This window comes from Magallana gigas, chromosome 9 (assembly GCF_963853765.1).
Source record: "Magallana gigas chromosome 9, xbMagGiga1.1, whole genome shotgun sequence".
NCBI classification, from domain to species: Eukaryota; Metazoa; Mollusca; class Bivalvia; order Ostreida; family Ostreidae; genus Magallana; species Magallana gigas.
In genome coordinates, this window is record NC_088861.1 from 27,425,727 (window position 1) to 27,449,395 (window position 23,669).

General features: G+C 34.4%; 2 protein-coding genes across 10 annotated transcripts in view; one reads left to right on the plus strand and one right to left on the minus strand.

Moving 5' to 3' along the window:
- LOC105339407 (dorsal-ventral patterning tolloid-like protein 1) overlaps window positions 1-23,669 on the plus strand; it is a 61,005-nt gene that overhangs the window by 20,539 nt on the left and 16,797 nt on the right. For 7 of the 9 annotated variants that reach the window (XM_034477835.2, XM_011444934.4, XM_011444979.4 and 4 more), the window contains 9 exons: window positions 498-610; window positions 970-1,152; window positions 2,559-2,643; window positions 8,473-8,647; window positions 10,539-10,756; window positions 12,383-12,590; window positions 14,897-15,144; window positions 15,508-15,552; window positions 16,097-16,280. In XM_034477835.2, the coding sequence (XP_034333726.2) occupies window positions 2,562-2,643; window positions 8,473-8,647; window positions 10,539-10,756; window positions 12,383-12,590; window positions 14,897-15,144; window positions 15,508-15,552; window positions 16,097-16,280 (1,160 nt within the window). In that variant the 5' untranslated portion in view covers window positions 498-610; window positions 970-1,152; window positions 2,559-2,561. Of the gene's footprint in view, window positions 1-104; window positions 124-497; window positions 611-969; window positions 1,153-2,558; window positions 2,644-5,012; window positions 5,136-8,472; window positions 8,648-10,538; window positions 10,757-12,382; window positions 12,591-14,896; window positions 15,145-15,507; window positions 15,553-16,096; window positions 16,281-23,669 lie in introns of those variants that run through there. The other 2 variants (XM_066070638.1, XM_034477836.2) reach the window with 2 other exon arrangements.
- LOC105321361 (uncharacterized) lies at window positions 19,137-22,086 on the minus strand. Its single transcript, XM_066071319.1, has 3 exons — window positions 21,325-22,086; window positions 20,557-21,108; window positions 19,137-20,424 (listed from the first exon to the last, which is right to left on the minus strand). The coding sequence occupies exons 1-3, from the start codon at window positions 22,084-22,086 to the stop codon at window positions 19,702-19,704; spliced, it is 2,037 nt and encodes a 678-aa protein (XP_065927391.1). The 3' UTR covers window positions 19,137-19,701.

Genomic DNA, 23,669 nt, shown 5'->3' on the forward strand with positions numbered 1-23,669 from the left:
AATTATGATGTGATTTTTGGATTTCATTTTTTTTTTAAGAAAAAATGGTGACATAATATGAGTTAAGTGGAAATTAACTTGTGAATTTGAAAAAAAAAAAAAACCAGTGGAATCTTTGTACAGGTATTTGATGTATTATGAGCTAGATGATATTGGTGAATTGGTCTTAACTGCATTTAGGTAAATAGTCTATGGCCTCTTTTAATTACATCAATGTGATTTTATTAATGTAATGACAGGGTAGAAAATATGTAGGTAAAATGAATTAAATTGAAATTTAAGAGACATTCAAAACATTTATTGGAGTCGACAAAGGATCTAAGCACTTGTCTAATTTCTATAGTCTGCAATTTAATCAATTTACAGACCGTCACGGCTGAAATTTTACACTTTTCAGTTCCTTTTACTTATATGTGATGGAATATAGTGTTTAATGTTGACAGAAAAATATAATGCTTTAAATTAACATTGTTTGATTTATTTATTATTATTTTCAGGTTGCAATGGAATTAAATAAACAGGCGGGAACTGTTAGAACCCTGTTGGCAGTCCAAAGTAATATATTTGTCCTTTGTACTTTCAACATCCATTGAAATCAACTGTAAATATGGTATGTAAATTTAAAATTCACTATGAAGTGTACTTGTACACACAAAGATTGAATAGAGAGAGTGCGAGGGAAAAAAAAAAAAATGATGCTTTTGAAAACCTCGTCAACATTTGATATATAGAGAGTCACACACATTGTGATTTAAATGGAGAATTTAAAAACACGGAGAAAAATTACACAAAATATCTAATAGTACAATGAATGGCTCCTAAACCAAAGCAATATCAAATGAGATCAGGTGAAAAATAATATAGATCAATAATAGGGGGTATAGATAAATAAAAGTCTATTGAATTTATATCACGGGATGAAATTCTATGTACCCTGGCTTTTTCTTTTCTGTTTCCTTCCATTGTCAGATAGCGCATTGAATGGATGTGATTTAACGCCATTGTTTGGTCAGAGGAATTTAAAAACCGATCAGCAATAGTAAATGTTAAAAAGATGAGCCATCCACCATCAACTTTATGGAAATAATGGCGGCCTTGGGAAATGGTTTCTGAGTTTTCTGGTAGTGTAATAGCTCCAGTTACAAGTTACAGGTGAATATTCTTTATACAGTCTTTTTTTGTTGATCGTAGTATATGTCTTTTATACAGGGTAAAGTGAAAGCAGGCTATATATATAGCCATATAAGGCCCCTATATAGGACAGAATGTAGTAGCTGGTGCAAATCCATGTAATTTATAATACTACTTATTAGGTTTGTTACTGACGGACTACGGAAATATATCGGGTTGATCCAATTCGTAGACAGTGAGGCAAAGTGGAGAGTTACGTACAGCCTGCATGGTTAAAAGTCAATGCTGAGAGTTACAGCATGTAGATGTCTTATAAGTACCAATCGTGTAAAAATTATTACCCACTCCTTTCATGATAGAAAGTTTTCAATACAAAATATGAATTAAGATTACATTTTATTGGTCTCTTCAAATAGGTCGTATAGCTGTTCAAAAACTGGACAAAGATCTTAATATGTTTATCTTCCAGTGTTATTATACTGACACAAAGATTTCTTATCAGTTTAATGCATGATTTATTGGCACTGAAAGAGGTTTAAATTTAAAACTCTTCCCTAGGACATGTTAATAAGTAGGGATGATGTCAGAGATAATTAGGTGAAATATAATATTTTCAATGGGATATGAATTTAATTCATCAAATAACCATTTTCATTCTTTACAAATTTAGCTAGTCAAGATTATAAGATATATTTTGATAGAAAATATTTCAACTAACTGGATATATATTTAAAAGGACACCATTGGAAACCAATGACTAGTCTCGCGCACAGCTATTACTGACCATGGGCCACAATCTCATGAACATCATGAATAATCCATGCTCTATTTGAATTGGCTCCTTCATACTATTGTAAAAGGTGAAAGAAATCATTTCACCAATCACAAATTGCTTATAGTATACAGTGTGTGACAATGCTTTTCATAGGCTTCCAAACTGTGGGTGGGGGTTGGGGCTAGAAGGGGGTCTAAGCCCCCTCTTTCTACAAAAAACCATAACCATCATCCTTCCCCCCCCCCCCCCCCCCCAGTAAATCGTTAATCAAAGATGGCCAGCTCAAGTGATGCACATGATCTGCACATGCATATAGATGCAGTGGTTACAACTGCTGCACTTGCAAAGAGACATACCTCTCAGTGTTTTTTAAGGATGGCATTATGTTCTACATAGTAGGTATATTTATAAGAATGTCTTTTGTGCATGCGTTCATTATATTGTGAACACAGAGTAACATGAACACTCGATCGGCAGGACACTGCGTGCAGCCAATAGTCAATCCGAATTGTGAACATTTCGGTGCATACCATCGGTTGTTTCTCTGTTACAGCATTTTTTTTGTCCTTTAGTAACGAACGAGATTTCTGCCTTTCCGTCTGAGCTCTTGTATTATTTGCATCTGTTTTAATATGTTGTCACTCTGTTGCAGAGGATGTTGGAGCGGCGGGGACTACTTGTGGCTGGAGGGTACCTTCTCTTCCTACTGATCACATCCAGGGCAGACTACAACAGAGGTACCGTAGATTCTTAAGTAATTGTGAGGAATTATTTTCCGCGTAAAGTTCTCACACAAAATAAGGAATCAACAGTATCGCATACTTCATATCGTATAACCGGTATTTTCGGAGGTATTTTTCAGATAATCATGAAAAATCCTCAACCAGATTTCTCAAAATATTTCTAGTGCTCACTAAGGGATGAATATAAGTGTAACTTCCATTTCTACCATGAAAAAATTCATGTATTGTAAACTACATATGGTTAAAAAAAAAGAGATTTGCTATTGTAGTTTATATGCAAAAAAAACCCCCCAAAGTGGCCTCCCTGTTGCATAAAACAGTACCATTGCAGAATTTTAAGTGACATGGTCACGATTTTGGTCAAATTATATTTTTCTGTTTTTATTATTAACAATGATTTAGGAATGCATTTCTAATGATCAAATGAAATTTGAGAGTCAGTCGTTAAGTTATAAGCAAGATACAGAGCTTACAATTCTTTGTCATGTAAACAAGGCTCGTGCCCTGTCTTTGTTTACATATGTTCAATATACCAGTAAAAAATCTTTTTTCAAACTGTTTGTCTATCTTCTTATGTACATGTACATGTACTTCCAAATGTGATAGTGTGTATTAGGGATTTATATAACTGGCTTTAGTTAGTACTACCATCCTTCCACTGGCTATTGGGTAAACCCTTCAGCTCAGTTGGTAGAGGGTTGGTTTTTAACCTGGTTTTATTTTTAAAAAATAATGGGTACCTGTTCTTGTCGACCCTGCTTTTCACACACACTACTTCAAGACCATTGATATATATAGACCATGATATGGGTTTGCTGGGCTTCTTTTGATTATTGATCAGATAAAAAAGCTTGACAATGTGTATATAGCCTCTTTCTGTGCAATTTTTCTTTCTAATGATCAAATGAAATTTGAGAGTCTGTCGTTAAGTTATAAGCAAGATACAGAGCTTACAATTCTTTGTCATGTAAACAAGGCTCGTGCCCTGTCTTTGTTTACATATGTTCAATATACCAGTAAAAAATCTTTTTTCAAACTCAGTTTGTCTATCTTCTTATGTACATGTACATGTACTTCCAAATGTGATAGTGTGTATTAGGGATTTATATGACTGGCTTTAGTTAGTACTGCCATCCTTCCACTGGCTAGTGGATAAACCCTTTAGCTCAGTTGGTAGAGCGTTGGTTTTTAACCTGGTTTTATTTTTAAAAAAATAATGGGTACCTGTTCTTGTCGACCCTGCTTTTCACACACACTGCTTCAAGACCATTGATATATATAGACCATGATATGGGTTTGCTGGGCTTCTTTTGATTATTGATCAGATAAAAAAGCTTGACAATGTGTATCATAGCCTCTTTCTGTGCAATTTTTCTTAATCATGATTTCTATTAGGCTTCATGGCAATAAAAGAGGAACGTTTTTTTTTTCTCCATGTAATTCAACTAGTAATGCCACTTTTATGGCATGATAATGTGTTGGAAGTTGGTCCATTAATTGTGCAGTAATGATGTTTTAGGGAACTTCAAGACGAATCAAGATCGTTGGTTGTTCCATTTTCACAGGCATGCTTTTCTCTTGATTTTGTTGGTTTCTAAATTATTTAAAAACCTGCATTAATTGCATCAGTCTAGAGGCAGTTATTGGTTTCAAGGCTTGTATCGAGAGCAATTCGCTAACTCGATGAAGAAAGAGGAAAAAAAATTGGTGGAATTGCATGATAATTTTTTTGATATGAAATGTATGATTATAGTCATAATTTCCAAGAAATAAGATTTAAAATAATATTTGGCATAAATGAAGGTAAATTATTATCTTGGTCTACACCATAATCAATGTATATAAATCCTTGACATTTTGATTGAAATATTTTGGGTATTGTGCAGTATATCCTAGTAAAGGAAATCTTGATTAATGTAGATTTTTTCCTACCTACAGTATTAAAAAGCTCAAAATCCCAGGCTCTCTTTTGGGATAATGGTCAGACTATATACGCAATAAAATGTCAGTAAACTTAAAAATAGGTCTATTGCATCTTGTCATTATCATAAAAAGATTCCGGGGGAACAGAGACAGTAAAAACAACAAGTAACTTAAGAAAGTAAAAACCCGAGCCGACTCAATCATGGAGGCTGCCAATTCAAGATAGGGAAGAAAAAAAGGTCTTAAAACTGTAAACTGTGTTATAGCGTCTGATTACGTCATCATCTCGATTCTTTGAACTGGTGGTTTTATGCGATTTGGCTCACATTTACCAGTACTTCAAAGGATTTAGCAATTAGAGGCATAGGGATGAAAATAAAAGTTAGGGTTTTGGAGGAGCACCACTGATATTGCTAGTTGATATTAGGCTTGTTCAATTCCTGGCAGGCAGCCTGACAATGGCTATGTGCATGGTGTCTTAGCTGTAAATGTACAAGAATTAGCACATTAGGATGCTCACTCGATCCTCCTAGGCACCTGATCCAACCTCTATCTATTTGAAGGTCCGTATTGCTCTGCTTTGAATTTGTATTTCATTTTATGGATTGTTGAGATGGTTAACGATTTGTTATTGTCATTTTTTCACATTCAAAATTTAGCACCATCTTCTTCTTCAAATGATAGGTTTCTGGCAAAAGCCATTAAATGGCACAACTGAAGCCAAGTTTCCTATTTTGTTTATGCATAATGATAACATTGTACTAAATGCGGATATTAGAGGCAATTATGCAAAAGGTCTACAAATATGATTACATATATTGCCGCTTAACGTGAGCGATATTGACAGTAGTTTTAGCCTGACACCTCGGGGATGCGATTGTTTTTTTGGTCTGTGAGGTTGCTAGATGTTGGTCATTATTGTCTAAAGGCCTATAATGCTAACTGACATGCATATATTTAAAGCTATAGGTACATGTACATTTAAAAAGACAAATCCTGACCAACGAATGTTGGAAAATCAATTTCTGACATACATATTAATATGGTAACTGTAAATTGACCATTATCGTTCGAACTTTATTATAATAATGTACTAGTGTAGAGACTTCATCATAATGTTTGCTCAACTCAATGCCCAGGTAAAAATTAATATTATTTAAGGTCAGTGAAGTGGATCAAAGGTCAAATACACATTCCTTGGGCAATTGTAACATTGGTTTAATGGGGAAAAAGTGTTCCTCAAACAAATCTTGTTTTATCTATCCGAAAATTTGTAAAACTAAAATTTGGACCAAGAGTGTTTAAACTGAACGTCTAAGTAACCTTTCTCTTAGTATGTAAAAGGGGAAAAAATCCATTTATAGAATATTTAGATCAAGCCGAGAATTTTTATCCCCGGATCTGAGGCGGTTTTGAGTCAGCGGTATACACTTGATCAATGATAGAGCCCTATAGTGGTATCCGTATTGCAATCTTTGAGGAGGAAATCCATCGGGAAATGACTATGTATGGTAAATCCTAAAAATAATGCACTTCCCTGGCTCTGTGATGTTGATAAACAATTGCCCCGTTTCACCCTTCCCACTGCTGCAATTAAAATTGATCAGGAACATTTGTTTCGAATTCGATGCCGTAACAAGAATTTCTCTTTTACATCAGAGCAGTAAATTTGTATAGCCTTGCTATAGTCTATTCTGTGCCTTATACAACATTTTTTCTTTTTGAAGTCAAAACAATAAAGCCATACCTTTTGTTTTCTTCTGTGATATGGCCCAAAGACTAATTTCAGACAGGAGGGGAACATTACAGTGTGTGACATACTGTATTTGTTTATTGTCTTTCGTTCTTTTGATCCATCCTCATGAATCTCTGATTAAACTGTTAATGTACAAACTACCAGATATTTGATTTTTAAACATCATTCATGCATTCATATACAGTAGCAATCAGACCCAACCTAACAGAAAGTAAACCCCAACTAAACCCTGGGTTTACTTTCTGGGTTTACTCTATGTTTACTAGTCTAAGAGTGGACCCAGAGTAAACCCAAAGTGAACCCAGAGTAGACACAGAGAGTAAACCCGGCCAGAAGGATACCCCAGAAAGCAGACTACATGTGTATTCGGAATATACAAGGGCTGAGTGAGGAATTACAGGCAGTAAGATGGTAAGATAAGATACAGGTCTGCTTCACACTTAAGTGCATACAGTTGACCCCAAATGCAATTCTTATGTAAACCCAAAGTAGACCGAGTAAACCCAAATTAAACCCCGAGTGGACCCAAATTTTCCAAAAGTAAACCCAGAGTAAACCCAAAGTAAACCCAGAAAGTAAAGACGGGGTGTAGTTGGGGTTTACTCTGGTGTTATGTTGGGTCTGATCGGTACTATACCTCAATCAGGTCTACTTACATGTATATATGATACTTTTAAAAGAAACAATAACAGAGACCCCCCCCCCCTTCCATACATTGCATATGAAATAAGTGTGCATATTGAACCTGATCCAATGTCATTTGACCAAAGTCAAGGTCATGTCGTCATTAACTTGGCAATTATTAAAAAGACACTGCATGGTCTGCACATACAGTTCAAGTTAACTTAGGTTCTCAAAGCTGTTTGTAAGTGATAATTTTCTTAATTACATGTACATCTTTTTAAGCTTTATATGAAATCGATCTTTTTTTTATGCTCCCCTTCGAAGAAGGGAGGGCATATTGCTTTGCTGCAGTCTGACGATCAGTCGGTCGGTCCACCAACAGTTTCCGTTCATTTTCTTCGCAGAGGATAAACAGATTGAAATGAAATTTGGTATACAAGTTTATCATGATAATATCTAGGTCAATTTCATATTGGGTACAATCTAGCCATTTTCGACAGAGTTATGGCCCTTGGACGTAGAAAAATTCCTGTTCTTTGCAGTTTCCGCTCATTTTCTTCACAGAGGATGAACATATTGAAATGAAATTTGGTATACAGGTTTATCATGATAATATCTACGCAAGTTTGAGATTGGGTACGATTGAGCAATTTTCGACAGAGTTACGGCCCTTGGACATAGAAAAATTCCAGTTATTTGCAGTTTCCGCTCATTTTCTTAGCAGAGGGTGCACATGTTGATATGAAATTTATTATACTGTTTTATCTTATTAATATCTAGGTCAAGTTTGATTTTTGGTATGATAGAGCAATTTTTGAAAGAGTTATGCCCCTTGAACCTAGAAAAATTCCAAATATTTGCAGTTTCCACTCATTTTCTTTGTGGATGTTTCCAAGGGAGGGGGGCATAAGTGTTTCACAAACATCTCTTGTTTATTATTGTACCAGTAATTGTGTTTATCTACACCTACACTTAATATACTGTTTGCTAATTTGTTTCTGTAATTTTCCATGGTAACCAACGTAAGAGGGCCTCAAAGTTATACATAATAAAGGTGAAAATGTCTTACCGGTACTAGTAGTTTTTTTCAGTATTTCAAAGACACATTATGGCCAGAAATTGCATGATAGGTACAAAGTAATTCACCTCAAACACGTCCTTTGAGCAATCTAATTAAGGGTTGCGGATGGCCCCATATTGTGCATATTATATATAATCTAAATTACCTGGGAACTATATAAGAGAGACTCGAGCTCCTTCTTAAAAGATAAAATACATACATGCTTATGGCTAAATTCTTGTCCAAACATAATCAGTTGGGCTGTGGTATGATCATAGGTAAAATTTTTTAAGGGGAGGTTACAGGATACTTTGGTATAACCCCCCCCCCCCACACTGTAAAATCTTAGTTTTCAGTCCTGTAAATGAAGAGTATGTTTATTTATTTAAGCTTGCTTATCCAGTCCTATATGCATTTACATTGGCTCTTAATACTATTAAATTTAATTTTTTATTTTCAGATTGCAAACACTTCTTTAACAGCACAACAGCCAACAAGAGTGGGACCTTCAACTCGAGTTCCTGGCCGGGCCTGTACCCCCTGAACTCGCACTGTATGTACTACTTTGTGGGGCTCCAGAACGAGCGAGTCGAGCTGAACATCACAGACTTCCAACTACAAGGTGTCTACCCCCAGTAAGTGTGTGTGGTATACTCAAAAAGTATGACATATTTATTAAGTTCTTGTGAAAAAAAACAAGGAATTTACAGTATGTCGATTTTTGATTTGTTTCTTTAATTTCCCATGATAATCAACTTACTAATTAAGAGCTGGGGCCTCATTGGGATGCATTATAAGAGGTGAAAATATCTTACTAGTAGTTTGTTTCCAAATGTGCAATGGCCAGAAATTATTCACCGCTGATCGGTCCTTTGAGTACTCTGGTTAAAAGGTTGTGGATGGTCCCTATTGCATGTGCATAAAGTCTGAATTACTTGGGAACTAAAGAAAGTCAAGCTCCTCATTTAGAGATAATTTATATACATATGAATGCTAAAGGCAGAATTCTTGGCAGAACATCATAAATTGCATTGTGGTCTGATCAAATTTTTATTAATGGAGGCTTATAATTGTTAAATTTTTTTTTTTCGAGAATTTCAACAATAACCTTGTTACATTTTGTATTTTGAACTTAATAGCCCCCCCCCCTTCCAAAAAAAAATCCCACCGAGATATCTTCCTAACTTGATTTAAAGATACTGAGGGTCAAATATATTTTAAAAGAAATTGTAAATGTGTGAAAATGCTGTAAAAGTGTGACATTTGAAAATGCTGTAAAAGTCTTTGTGAAATACTGCAATAATGTGTATGAAATATTGTCAAAAACAAAAATTTAATGGAGATTAAATTTTGGTTTACTTTTTTGATATCATCAATGAAATTTAATCCTTTGCAATTGTTTTTTCACCATGTTTAGAGGCTTATATTTTTCAATGGAAGAAAATACAGTTCCTATGATTAAACCATTAGAGATTTAGAAATTCTCCTAGTTTTTCCCTAGTGATTAGTCGGTCATGATTTTTTGCAATAAATCACTAATGGTTTGATGCAGGCATTATGAATCCGAACGGAAAAAAAACACAGCTTAATGTTCATTTAACAACCTCCTACACTTCTCAACAATGCATGGCTATTTAGATATCTAATGACTGATAATTACCAGCCACTACACATTAAATTTGTCAATAATTTCAAACTTTCAAATTAGTGTGGTGGCAAAAAAACAACAACCCCACCAAATTCAACAAGTAAAATGGATATCAAGTTTCTAGAAGGAACGTCACAGCACTTCCTTAAACAAATGGAGGCTTTAAGGTGGTAACGTTAACGCTTTAATAGATGATGTCAGCGAGTACATTATTATAGGGGATTAATGCAGAGCCTTTAAGGATTGGCTCAGGTGTTTCAGAGCTTCCATCAATATCATAAGCCCAGGTTAATATCCGCATTGTGAGTTTTCTAATTTTTTTTGTTTTTAATGTTATTTTTGAATTCTGATTTCACTCAGGTCAGTCTATCATTGCAATCTGCCAATGTTTCTAATTGTACTATTCAAGGTGTTTACAGAAATCAGTGTAAATAATAAATTTTCTACAATGTAAAATCAAAGTGACCTGGTTAACAAAGAAGGTCACTAAGTTGTAATATTAATGTTACCAGTATCATAATGTTAATTAATTAATATGAATGTATGATGATCTGCAGTTTTTCATTACGATAACATGCACACAGTTATGATAATTAGAAGCAGAAATGTTAAAACTTTGTGAAAGCTAGATTTTGCTAATCACAAATATTTTTCTAAGAAATTTTAAAATTTCTACCATGTACATTGTAATAATGAATATCTTTGGCTCTTTAAAGTTGTATATTTTTGAAGCCTCCCCCCCCCCCCCCTATAAAATATGTTGAAGAAACCAAATTTTTATATCAAAATTTCTGTGCATGCTTAAACAGTAGCTTATACAGTATGTATATTTTTACAACATACAGTTACATGAAATAACACCTTGATCCTGATTACAGGTGTCAGTTTGATTACCTGGATATCTACGCCGACCTACTTACACTGGAGCCCGAGGCACAGATATCCTCCCGCCTTTTGGGACGTTTTTGTGGCGACCGTATCGATATCCTACCCACACACATCATTTCCACCGCCAACATTATCCTTGTGGAGTTTCACTCGGACAGCCACAGATCTGCTCGTGGTTTCTATGGCTCCTTCAGATTCCTTGATGGATGTAAGTCAAAATCTGCAAACTGAAGTCATGTTCAAAATGCAGAGCACTTAGATAATTATCTTCATCTTCCTTATTGGGGCCCCGCTCTGCAGGTGACTTATAGTAATCAGTCTGTCCATCTGTCTATCCATGGATGAAATTTCTAGGTCTGTTCATCTGTCTATCCGTGGATGAAATTTCTAGGTCAAAGGTCATACCACTGATCATGCAAAGAATCTTTGTTCAGATTATATATACTTTCCCCTTTCCCTATCTGGATCATTCTTCACACAAATAAAGCTAATGGGGGAAGTGTGTACAGTGATCTTGAAAATTGGTTCAAGGTTAAATGTTAAGGTCAATATTAGCTGATTGCTTATGAATCAAGTTTTCAACCAAAAATTATTTTATATTGGCTTGATCCTGCTCATAATTAAAAAAATGCTCTGAGGCAAGGGGTATATGCAGTGAGCTTGAATTAAGTTCTAATCTATGTCATCTGAGAAATTTTCTAAGTCATAGGTTTAAAGGTCAAAGGAAAATGTTCTAAAACGTCTTTTATCCTATTTTGTTCATTATTCAAGCGAACCCTTAGAGATATATTAAGACACCAACTCAATGATGTCTATAGTTTAAAATATTATCATCAATTTTTAAGAATCTAGCATTTATTAAAATTTACTTGTTTTTTATGACATAACATGGTATGACATGACATGAAATGACATTACATTACATTATTACAATGTACTTATTAATAAGTTAGAAGAAAAGTATAGTAGCTGTGCATGAAACATATGAAAGGTAATAGTCTAAGAATATATCTAATAAGCAAGAATACTTGGACACCATTGAACTGTAGATTGTCTGCAAAGGTTAGTTGTAATTATTAGATAATCAATTTTTATGATAAATTGGCTGCTATTATACTGTTGATTTCTGATTAAATGTGTTTAATTAGTAAAAGCGTGGAATGCTAACATAAAAAACCCCTTGCTTTCATTGTAATTGGTATACAAAAAATAGAAATGATGTCAGCAAAGGATGATCATAAGGCCTCAGGAGTATAAAAGACAAGTTGATAACAATGTCAGAGGTAGTCCAGTGCAAGCAATTAGATCTATGTTCTAAATTTGGGGTTTGACGTGTAATATGGCTACATTACAGAATTAAGTACTCAATATGTAGAATATGGAATCTATAGCTATGCATTTTGTATTCAAAACTTTTAAAATAGTTTTATTACATGTAAAAGTATATATTTTATTTTAAAAGCATCTTCATGTACTAGCATATATTCATATACATACAGTGTATGTACATTTTAACCATAACTGGATGGAAGAAAAAATATGACAAATCAGACCAGGATTCAAACCTGTGCCCCATGAATCTCTAGTCAGGTGCTCTACCCGCTGAGCCCTCAAAGGTTATTCTAGGTTGTGTTCCCCTGGCAGGAGTTATTTCCAGGGGTTAAATTGGCACGACATCAGATGTAATAAGAGGATTGAAATAATTATGGACCTGACCTTGGTTCGAATCCCCATCTGGACTCTCATTATTTCTCCCATTCCATTACACTTTTGAATTTCAATTACTAGCTCAGGTGTCTTAATTATAATGTTAAAATTTAATTTTGACTTCCAGCAATTTATGAAATTGGAACCAAATCCCCAAATCAATATTGCCAGTTCACAATAGAAAGCATTTACGAGAAAAAAGGCCAAATCCTATCCCCTACGTACCCCGGAGTTTATCCAGACAACCTTAATTGTTCATATGGATTACACGGAGTGGCAGGGGAGAGAATCCAGATCAGCTTTAATGACTTCTCCCTATTTCATGGAGGGGACTAGTAAGTGGTGTAGAAATGTTTGCATTTTTTGTTTTTTTGTTTTGTTTCGTTTTCTTTTTATGATTGCTATAAAGTTTAGTAAAATTTTATCATCATCATGCATGGAAACAATTATTAAAAAGAGGATTTCAAATTCAATGCACTTAATTATATATATGTGTACATGTGTATAACATATATATTTTTAAAAGTCTAAGACCTTTTTAGGTAATTTTACTACATGTATATATATATATGTGTGAATTTATTTATGAAATTACAATTTACAAAGGGAGTGGGAGGGGGGGGGGGGAGGGGGGTTGTATCTATGTTTTACTGTATAATAGCTAGCTGAAAGGATGAAATATCACATTAATTTGCACTTCTGACACAAAAGTTGTGCAGTTGATCCATTTAATGTGTTAGTTTAAACTTCATTATATAATGAATTGCAGTGTTAACACTGTTGGTGGTTATGAGAAAATTTAGATAGCAATGAATTACACAGACAAAAATAAAGCATTGTGAGCAATGTAATGCCTGATTAGACTATTATATCATATCAAATAGAAATTTGTGTCAGAATGCGTGTTTTTGAATTCTAACAAACCTTTTTTTTTTTTTATAAACACTGCTAATAAAAAACTATGTTTCCATGGCCAGTTTTGCACTGAAAATGGAAAAAAAAATCAATAGACATTTACTGCCTTCAACTTTGTTAATTAAATTTATGACACTGTCACATACGTTAGTTCTAGGAATGGTTGTAAGAGTCGTATAACATCGGACTTCTCACTCGCTTAACGTGCCGAGGGAATTGCTCAGATTTAGATTATTTGATTATCATGTTGTAATGGGTTGTTTTATGCGAAACAGTTATAATAGAACTTTCCTTCACACCAAAAAAAAAGCTTCATCAGAAATCGCACAGATCTCAATACCGTAAATTCCTAATTAAACACAAGGAATTAATTTCCGCGTAAAATCGCAAGAAGTAGTCCTCACTGATTTTAAAATCTACCTCTTATTTTTCAGGCAGTTTTGAACTATATAATACCATTACAAAAAATTGGTGCTCGAGATTTTATATTCTCATGATTTTATATTATCGGGATTTGATGCAAAACAGGGGAATCGCCGAATTAAGTACTCGCGTAAAATAAGGAATTTACAGTATAAAAGGTTAGGTCAGACTCTTATAATGTCAGTAAAATATTAACTTGTTTGATAATCTCAGAAAGCTCTTTTGATTTAAATATATTTTATATAATTTAAAAGTATATTATGGCCATGCAGTACTGACTGTAAGGTACAATGTATATGTAATTGCTTGATTAGAAATATTCCTGCAGTGTATTAATTATCATGCAAATTTGATGTATTATAATGTACATGTTATTAACCCTAAAGTGAATTTTCTTATAGTTTAAAAAATATATAATGTAATTTTTAATACATCAAGTATTTTTTTAATTAATTAAATCTTGGAAATCTCAAATCTGTTGAGTGTCATTTGAAATTAAAATCAGATATGTCACTTATTGTATAATTATATATATTTGAATGCTTAAATTATGGAATGATTAAAGGTTCAAAATATTGCTGCATTTTATTGACCGGCCCCTTATAACCCCAGGTTAAATATATATGGCCACGATTAATATTGAACCCCCTTCTGCTTTTCAATTGCTATTGGAAAGGGGGTTCAAAATATTATGGCTGCAATATACTGAGCCCCCTCCTATTTCCAATTCCCTTTTGAGTATTTGAAATATACTGTAAGCAGATCACATTAAGTTTTTACATATGTATGATATTGAACGTAAAGTTGATTTTTATTCGTACATGCATGTATATAAATATGCACTTAATTACCAGAAGAAATGGCACCTGAGCTATATATATACATGATTTTAGGGAAAAACACTCTCCATCAAAGAGAGCGCTAAAAAGAATAGACAAACAATTGGAATACAATTATGTATGTGTACAGTTAAGTCCTGTGAATTAATGTAGAAGCAAAAATATTCGTTGAGGTTTTAATTTTGTTTTTTTTGTTGACAGTATAAATGAACAAAATTAAATCAATGATGAATTTTTAATTCCAAGTATTGATAAATACAGATCGAGTTGATATGTTATACATTTTAGAAATTATGATATGATGAAATTAAATGCCAACGAAAAATTTTTTTGGTTAAAAATCAACGAAATTTTAACCCAACAAGAACATGTTCTTGTACAGTAAATGTACATGTTATATACCATACAGTGATAATAATATAAATTGTAAGTTTTAATTCAAGCATCTACTTTAAATTTAACAGCTGTCCCTACGATTCACTGACTGTGTACGATGGACCTACCCGACACGCTCCAGTTCTTGGCAAATTCTGTGGTGAGCACGGCCCAGTGACTTTCTTCTCCTCTGGAGAGCACCTATATTTAGAGTTTATAACTAGGACTGGGCGAATGGGACTAGCCAACGACCCTTACGATTCCAGCGTTGATTATAAATTCAACAGAAGAGGATTTAATGTGTCTTTCTCTTTCCGACAAGACCTCATCAATATGGGTCAGCAATATTTTTGTTATTGATTGTTTTTATACCATTTTCATTCTTCTTATATAAAGATAGTGATTAATTTTAAAATATCATCAATATACTAGTATTTTCCTGAAAACATTTAATAAATGTAACATTTGAGGGGATAGGATATGTAACGTGATATTCTATCTTTCGATCATTATCTTTTTCTACAAAAGATGCCTAGAAATTTGATATTCTTTGTCTTATTTCTAGAAATAAAGAAAAAAAAGTATCATTATGCTATTCTAATATAAGAATGAAGATGAAATTTTGTTCAGATAAGGTTATATAATGAATTTGGACAAGTTTATAGACAATTAATTTACACAAGTTTTACAATTTTTTCAGATAAGCCAGCTGAGTCTCAAAATATGTACCACATCAGAGGAACAGGTAATATATCAATTAAAATCACGCAGCTTCACCTTTCCTTTATCAATTTATTCTAGCGAATTAAAAAGTGAAAAAAATCAACAGTGCTTTAAAATTTACATAAAAAGTATCATTTGACCTTCAGTTCAAATTTTTACACAAAGCAGTAATATCATTTTGGTTGTACAATTAAAATTTTGTATATTAAATTAATTTCTTGTAAATGTTTTATAAGTATGCAACATTTCGGTCATTATAAGAAGCCAGGAGCTTCTTGGGGGACAGGTTTCCTTCCTTTCAAATTTAATGTTTTCCAGTCCGTGCCTAGCTATTTGTTTATAACGTTAACAAGATGCAAATTCTATTTTTTGGTGACCTTGAAAGTTCAAGGTCAGAGATAATTTGGCTACAAGTATAGTTCAAGGTCAAATTCTTTGTAAATGGTCAGAATGAACAATTAAAAGGATACACAAATAATACAATATAGGGGGCCCATGAAAAGTGTTTTTTAAAAAACAATATTTTTCTTGATTTACAATTATTGAATCTTAATTGTCTTTCACAGCCTGTGATATGAGAGTAATCAGCAATAGTTCAAGGAACGGGACCATTAATTCCCCAAGGTACCCCAAAAACTTCCCTGTCAATATCACCTGTATTTATTACATCGACGGACACTACAGCCAAGACCGGCTGGAAAAAGTCAAGATCAAATTCACCGATTTCTCCATTCCTGGCAGCATGCCCGAGTAAGTATGTCTTTCTGTATTAATTTTTTCAGCCTTTAAGTATATATAGGTGAGAAACACTGGAAGTATAAAAAAAAACTTTGATATATTACGAATGAAAAATGTATGTTATGGACGGAAGTTTTTGAATTATAAAAAGTATAGCTGTCAATCAGGAATCACACAATCTAGCTGCTGACACTGCATGAAAACCGGAGTATACCCAATGTCAGGAAGAAAATTGGAGAAATGCGTTATTAATATTGGATACATGACATTGTGTATATGTATATAATATATAATGTGTGCATTTTGTATGCATCATTAATGAAACATTGTTGCTAAAATGCATGAACACCATGCAGAGTGAGTGACATACTGCATCATACATATGTCAGATTAACTCAATTGTAACATACAGCGTTTTAAAGTCTCCGTTTTGTTTTATGCCACTTTTAAGCTATATATAAATTTACCAGTACTACATAAAAGCAATGAAAGATCCATTTGTTAAAATCCAAGCCCTGCTTATCATTTTTATATTTTATCACTACATACTCTGATTTACTGTTTCTGATCACCTTACAGCAATACATTCATGCAGCAAATAAACAAGGCAAAGTTATTATACCCCCGCTCCGAAGGAGAGGGGGTATACTGTTTTACCCTTGTGTGTCTGTCTGTCCGTCCGTCTGTCTGTCCGTCCGTAACAAAAATTTCTGTCGCATTTATCTCAGCAACTGTTTATCGGAGATGCTTGAAATTTTTACATAGTGTTTGTTAAGGCATGCCATATCGTGGGATATATTTTTGTACCAATCGGACGTCAACTTCCTGTTAAATGACGACTTTACTTATTTTTTAACCAAAATTTTCAAACAAATTTTCGTCAAAGATTTCTCAGCAACTATTTATCGCAGATGCTTGAAATTGTTACACAGTGTTTGTTAAGGCATACCATATGGTGGGATATATTTTTGTACCAATCAGACGTCAACTTCCTGTTAAATGATTACTTTATTATTTTTAGCAAAAATTTTCAAACAAATTTTCGTCAAAGAATTCTCAGCAACTGTTTATTGCAGATGCTTGAAGTTTTTACACAGTATTTTTATAGGCATGCCATATTGTGGGATATATTTTTGTACCAATCAGACGTCAACTTCCTGTTAATTGACGACTTTGTTTATTTTTAGCAAAAATTTTCAAACAAATTTTTATCAAAGAATTCTCAGCAACTGATTATTGCAGATGCTTGAAATTTTTACACAGTATTTTTATAGGCATGCCATATTGTAGGATATATTTTTGTATCAATCAGACGTCAACTTCCTGTTAAATGACGACTTTGTTTATTTTTAGCAAAAATTTTCAAACAAATTTTTGTCAAAGAATTCTCAGCAACTGTTTATCGCAGATGCTTAAAATTTTTACACAGTATTTATATAGGCATGCTATATTGTGGGATATATTTTTGTACCAATCAGACATCAACTTCCTGTTTGATGAGTAGTTTGTTTATTTTTAGCCAAAATTTTTAAACAAATTTCCGTCAAAGATTTCTCAGCAACTATTTATCGCAGATGCTTGAAATTTTAACACACTTTTTGTTTAGGCATGCCATATTGTGCTATATATTTTTGTATCAATCGGACGTCAACTTCCTGTTAAATGACGACTTTATTTATTTTTAGCCAAAATTTTCAAACAAAGAACAAGGGCTGTTATTGACGGAATTTGGCCGAATCTTGAAAGACAATGAGGTTTATACGAGTCATAGTTGAGAATTTTCTTTTTCTAATGATATATAACTTGTTTATATCTGATCATGTTTAACAACACGGATTTAGTGCTAAAAGGCGGTGTTAAGAATTCATTACGTTAGTTTTGACATTCGTTCTATATGACACGACGTCAATTACGCATCTCATTTCCGTTATATAACCGTCAATCATCCAAAAATAAATGATAGTGCGTACAATTTTTTTAAGTTAATTCTATCGCTATTTAGAATAATTATTCTTGATGTCCAGGGAGAATGAAAAGGTCGACTTGTTTACACATGAAAGTTTATGCTGCACCATAAAACGCTCGTATTCAAGTAACAAAAGTTAGATTATTTACGCCCCCCCCCCATCTCTCTCTCTTTCGAATTCTCTCATTTACTTATTGTATACTTAATTTTTTCGTATATTCCAGTTAGAATACTTCATCTATTGCAAAAATGTATGTTTATTTTTTACTACCGAGACATATTGAATGTATTTACATCAGATACTTTAATTTTTTTCATTAGAAAAAAACCCACTACAGTCTTTTTAACCTGTAACAAATCAGTAGGCGGTTTCGTCTACATACGACTATTATAGTCGGAAATCCGAATGTTTTAATTTGTTGTTAAAATCATGTTTCTTTGTTCTTCAAAATTGTGGTATCAAACTTCAATCGCAACTTCTCGGGCCTTTCCGGCAGGCTTGGAAAAACACCTCGAATGTATTACCTAGGCGTCCATGACAACCCCCTTTTTATAAAACTTGATATAAATACAACACATTTTACGATCTGTTGAGATGTAAGCTAGACTTCATTAAAGTAAATGATTTACCCTAAAATATAACACAGAAGCGACTTATAAGGCTTTCTAGCCGATACTTATTTTAATGAGAAGCGACTCCATTTTGTATAAAATTCTAACATCCGGTAATGTTAATACATTCGAGGTGTTTTTCCGAGCCTGCCGGGAAGGCCCGAGAAGTTGCGATTGATCAAACTTCAGAAACGTCAATACCCCGCCAATATCCGCTCAATATAATACACGTACTTCTATCGAACTGAACCAAACAAGGCAAACAACACGTGGTTCTTTTGGAAGTCGTAATTTCATTCAAAGCTCAATTATCATTTGATACGATTATAGGTTCCAATTACTAATTATCTACTTGCTGTGGCTCCATGCATATGACGCACTTGGTTTTTTTTTTTAATTAAGCTTACTAAGTCTTGTTTTCACACTTTCGTTTTCTCTGCATCTCAAATCTTGGTTACATTTTTAACTTTAAAAAAATGTGGTAAATAATCGTGCAATGTTAAATATTTCCACACAAGGATAGACTATTCATTTACGTTTTATAATTACCTAGTAGGCATTAAAACAAAACTCCTAATTTTTCTCCAGTAATTTTTCTACAAATTATTTGATACTGGCAAATAAACGTTACCGGTAAAACTACTGTATCATTATAATTATTCAGTTTGATATTGTTTGTCAACTATATTCATGTGTTCATTTTCATTTCATATACATAACAAAACATGAGAGATAAGGAAAAAGGGAGAACATTTAATGATATAGCAGTGGAAAACTTTAAACCAATTCACGTTTATCAAGATAATAGGATTAACACTGATATTAATTAGAACAATTTTAAAGTGCATTCAACATTTATTCCTCCGTCGGACTCTCTGATCCACTGTCTGACTCATCAACAACACGGGCTGCATCATCCAGGTGGTCCGCCCAGTTACGAACTCCTTTCACCGGTGTGGACTGGTGTCGTGCATATGCAAGGTACCACAGAACACTTGAAATATGCGCGCAGCATCCGACTACACGGGACCCTGCCTTGCATTTGCAGTACCAGGAAAGAATCGCTCCTTCACGGTGGTGTATCCAACACTGATATTTCTTGGCCGAAACGTGGCGACTTTGAATCTTTGCGCCGATGATATTTTGTACATCTTCTGCTATGAGAATGTCATATGCGCCATCTTCCTGTAAATGTTCGTGTGAGTAGGCCTTAGCCATCTTAACTTGGTAAGTTCCTAATGTGATGTTGCGGATTTCCTCTTCAGTTAGAATGGGGAAGTCGGTGGCTACATCATCGGCATCCATCGCTTTCCACAGAGAAGATCTTCTGTCCCAGCCCTCATTTTCCACTAATTCTCGAAGCTCGTTTCCTTTTTGTGACAGATAAAGCATTTTGGATGCAATTGCTTGATCATCTTCAGCTACTCCAGAACTTAACGGAGGACAGTATTTGTTAGAGAGAGCGGCGGCAATGCGGACATAATCCCCTATGAACGGTATTTGTGTATTAGACACAGTCCTGTCAAGGTACTTCCACCGCTTAATTCTGCCGTTTGCTGACTCCACCACCCAGCGCACCTTTTAAAGATTATGAAAAAAATTATCATGCATCATTTACATACACATAATATACAACGCATATGATTTAATAATGAATTTGAACCAAATTAATTTTACATATTTATGTTTTGAATCAATTAAAAATTCTACCTTGGTTATCAACCTGGAACTGTTCGATTCCTCGGTTGTGTGTTGCTTTGTACCTCTAAGGAAACATGGCATCTCCATCCGGATACCAATATCAGATAAAACATCAGCACTGTCCCTGAAGCCACGATCAACAATAAACGTGTCACCATCATTTAACCAGCTCCTCATTTCTTCCGCATTTTTCTTAATCATATGGTTGAGGATACCGGCGTCGTTGTTTTTGGAGTCAGACAGATATGGACCCTGGACGGACACAATATAGCCAGATGTTGTGACAACCATCATGGGTTTCACAAGCGGCCTGTGCTTATGTAAGCTAAAGGAACGTCTGGAGAAGCTGAAATTGGTGGACTTCTGGATGTATATGTACGTCCCATCTAAAACAAGCAACGCTGGTATAGAGTTCGCCAGACCAGATGAAAACAGTTCCTGTGCTAGTGGCCTTGTATGCTTGGCTATGACGTCCTCGCGGGAAATATGTCCGAAACCTAAATTATGTGGTACAAAGTCACTCATAAGGGAACGTCTGGCTGAAGAAACGGCTCTGCGTACCTATAAAAACAACAAAATATACATATCAAAAGTTGTCTTTTTCATTTGGAGACTATATATATATATATATATATATATATATATATATATATATATATATATATATATATATATATATTAAGTTTATAGGGGGGATTATCAAGTCCAAAATACCCCCCCCCCCTTCCTCAAATCCACTTATGATCAATAAGAACATTATTACATGTATTAACGCACCTGCCATTTTTTCATATTAAAAAGGGTAGCCAGCATCTTGTTGTCCAAGGCACATCTCAATTTCATCAGCAAAATCGCAACACAAGTGCGGATGCTTCTAGATTTTGAAGACTTTATTTCCAAAACATTAGCCATTAGATCATCAAACTGGGTTCGGGTCAATCCTGTAAGATTATGATAATCCTCTGACGTTAGTGAGGCCTCGCTGTCAAAATCTAGACGAATAGAAGCATTTCTTTTTGCATAATTTCTGAGACTGTCGAGGAGATGGTTCATGCCTTCAACACTGAAAGACGTTGATTTTCTAATTCTATCCGACACGCCTTGATTTAACGCCTCTGAGGTCATATGCCCGCCATGAATATGAGTAGGACAACATCTTGAACCTTCTTTCATGAACACACCAAGTTGTACAAACATCTCAAGTCGTGACTGTTCAGGAATGACAACAAGTTTGCGTGGTTTCTTTTCACAAACTGCACAAGCATCATGTCGATATCCAGTAGACGGAATAGGAAGTGTCGTACGTATTTCTTTGTCAGAATTAGGATTGAGTCCCGGGTATTGGGATTCTTGTTTCAGAGAATAGTAAAACAGTTGCCTGCATTTATTACAAACTACGTCACTTTCATTCAAGTCAGTCACAAATCGTTTGGACAGAAATTTTCGAAGAGCTTTATTTCCAGAAAGCGGTCTTCGTTCACTAGTCTTTACGCGCTTACTACAGGTTACACAGGAGTATGGTCTAAGTTTGGATGACATGGTTCAGAACCTTGAATAAAAATGCACATTTTAAAGAGAAATATTTAGACTATTAATGCTCTACCTAACAATGGTTCAAAGGTCACTGGCGTCGGAAGCAAATTGAAAGTGGGGGGGGGGGCTAGACTAATTAGACTAATCCTCAGAAATCTTAACAAGCGCAAAGTCATGAAAATCCTAATCCGTGGAGGGGGGAGGGGGAGTTTTCTATAGTTCCACAAAAATTGTAACCTACCAAAAATTTTCCAAATCATGAAATTCATACTCCGTGGGTGGGTGGGGGGGGGGGGGGGGGGGGGGGAGTATACCTATGACTCCAACTTCTCAATATTTTAATCGTTTCAATGTAAATTTAGGAACAATTCTGTTTACTGCGACAAAAAGTGTGTGTGGGGGGGGGGGGGGGCTGAACCCTCTCTGATGCTATGTGCCTAATGGTTAGGTCTAACTTTGCAAAAAAAGTGGGGGGGGGGGGGAATAAGCCCCCCCCCTAGCCCCCACGGTTCCGACGCCTATGAATGTAGATGGATGATAGACACGCATGAAAAAGAGGCGCTTAGATTGAAATGAATATGTTTAAATATTATAATGTATACAAACTGTATATACAAAAAATTACCGTTATAAATTTCAGCTGAATTACACATACTATATATGAAAACACAAATAAAACCAGTAAATATATATGTATACAGCGGTATGACAAAAGTATTCGCGAATTTTACGTTATATGTTTATGTCGGAATTAATCATTTCTATACTCTCTCTCTCTCTCTCTCTCTCTCCCTCTCTCTCTCTCTCTCTCTCTCTCTCTCTCACTTAATCTATGTACTAAATTGAATGTAAAGTACAATATCCCTAACATATTTCAGCAGCCCTTTTTCATACAATGAATCATAGGAAATCTGTCGTGATTTTGATGATTTTAAAACAAAAGTGAATAAAAATGACACATTCTGATTTATAGCTTGGATCGTTTGTTATTGAAATGATAGACGCATTATCGATGATTTTGTACACCCTATTAAAGGCTTCGTGTAATCCATCGGTATTCCTGGTATAACATAGAATTCCTTTTATTCAGAATAAACTTCTTCACTTTGCATTTGAGAAAAATGATTTAACAAGATTAGCACGAACTATCTAGTGCTGAATGTTTTGCTTTTCGTAGTTTGCTCTGTCTTCTAAGTCCATTAAGTCCCTCTATCCTGTTATTGAAGAACAAATGCATGTGCACATGTCGCTATATTTTATTAAACCTTTTAATCCCTGATAAAGCTAATAAGGATTTACAGTTTCATGCGTAAATCCAATTTTTTCCTAAGGTTTAGAGTGATAATAGAGTTTGATGGGGTGTGTGTTGGGGGACCTTTATTGGTAATTTGTAAATTTATTTAGTTTGAATTTTTCAGGGGGTGGGGAGGGTCCAGTCCCTCGACCCACTTCTAGTTCCGCGCCTGAACCTTATCTATATATTCAGTTTTTTGCACTTACAGCATTGATGGCTGAATGATGCATGTAATTTGTCTATTTATTAAATAGCTCTAAAATATTTGCTTTATTGTTAACAGTAAACATACACT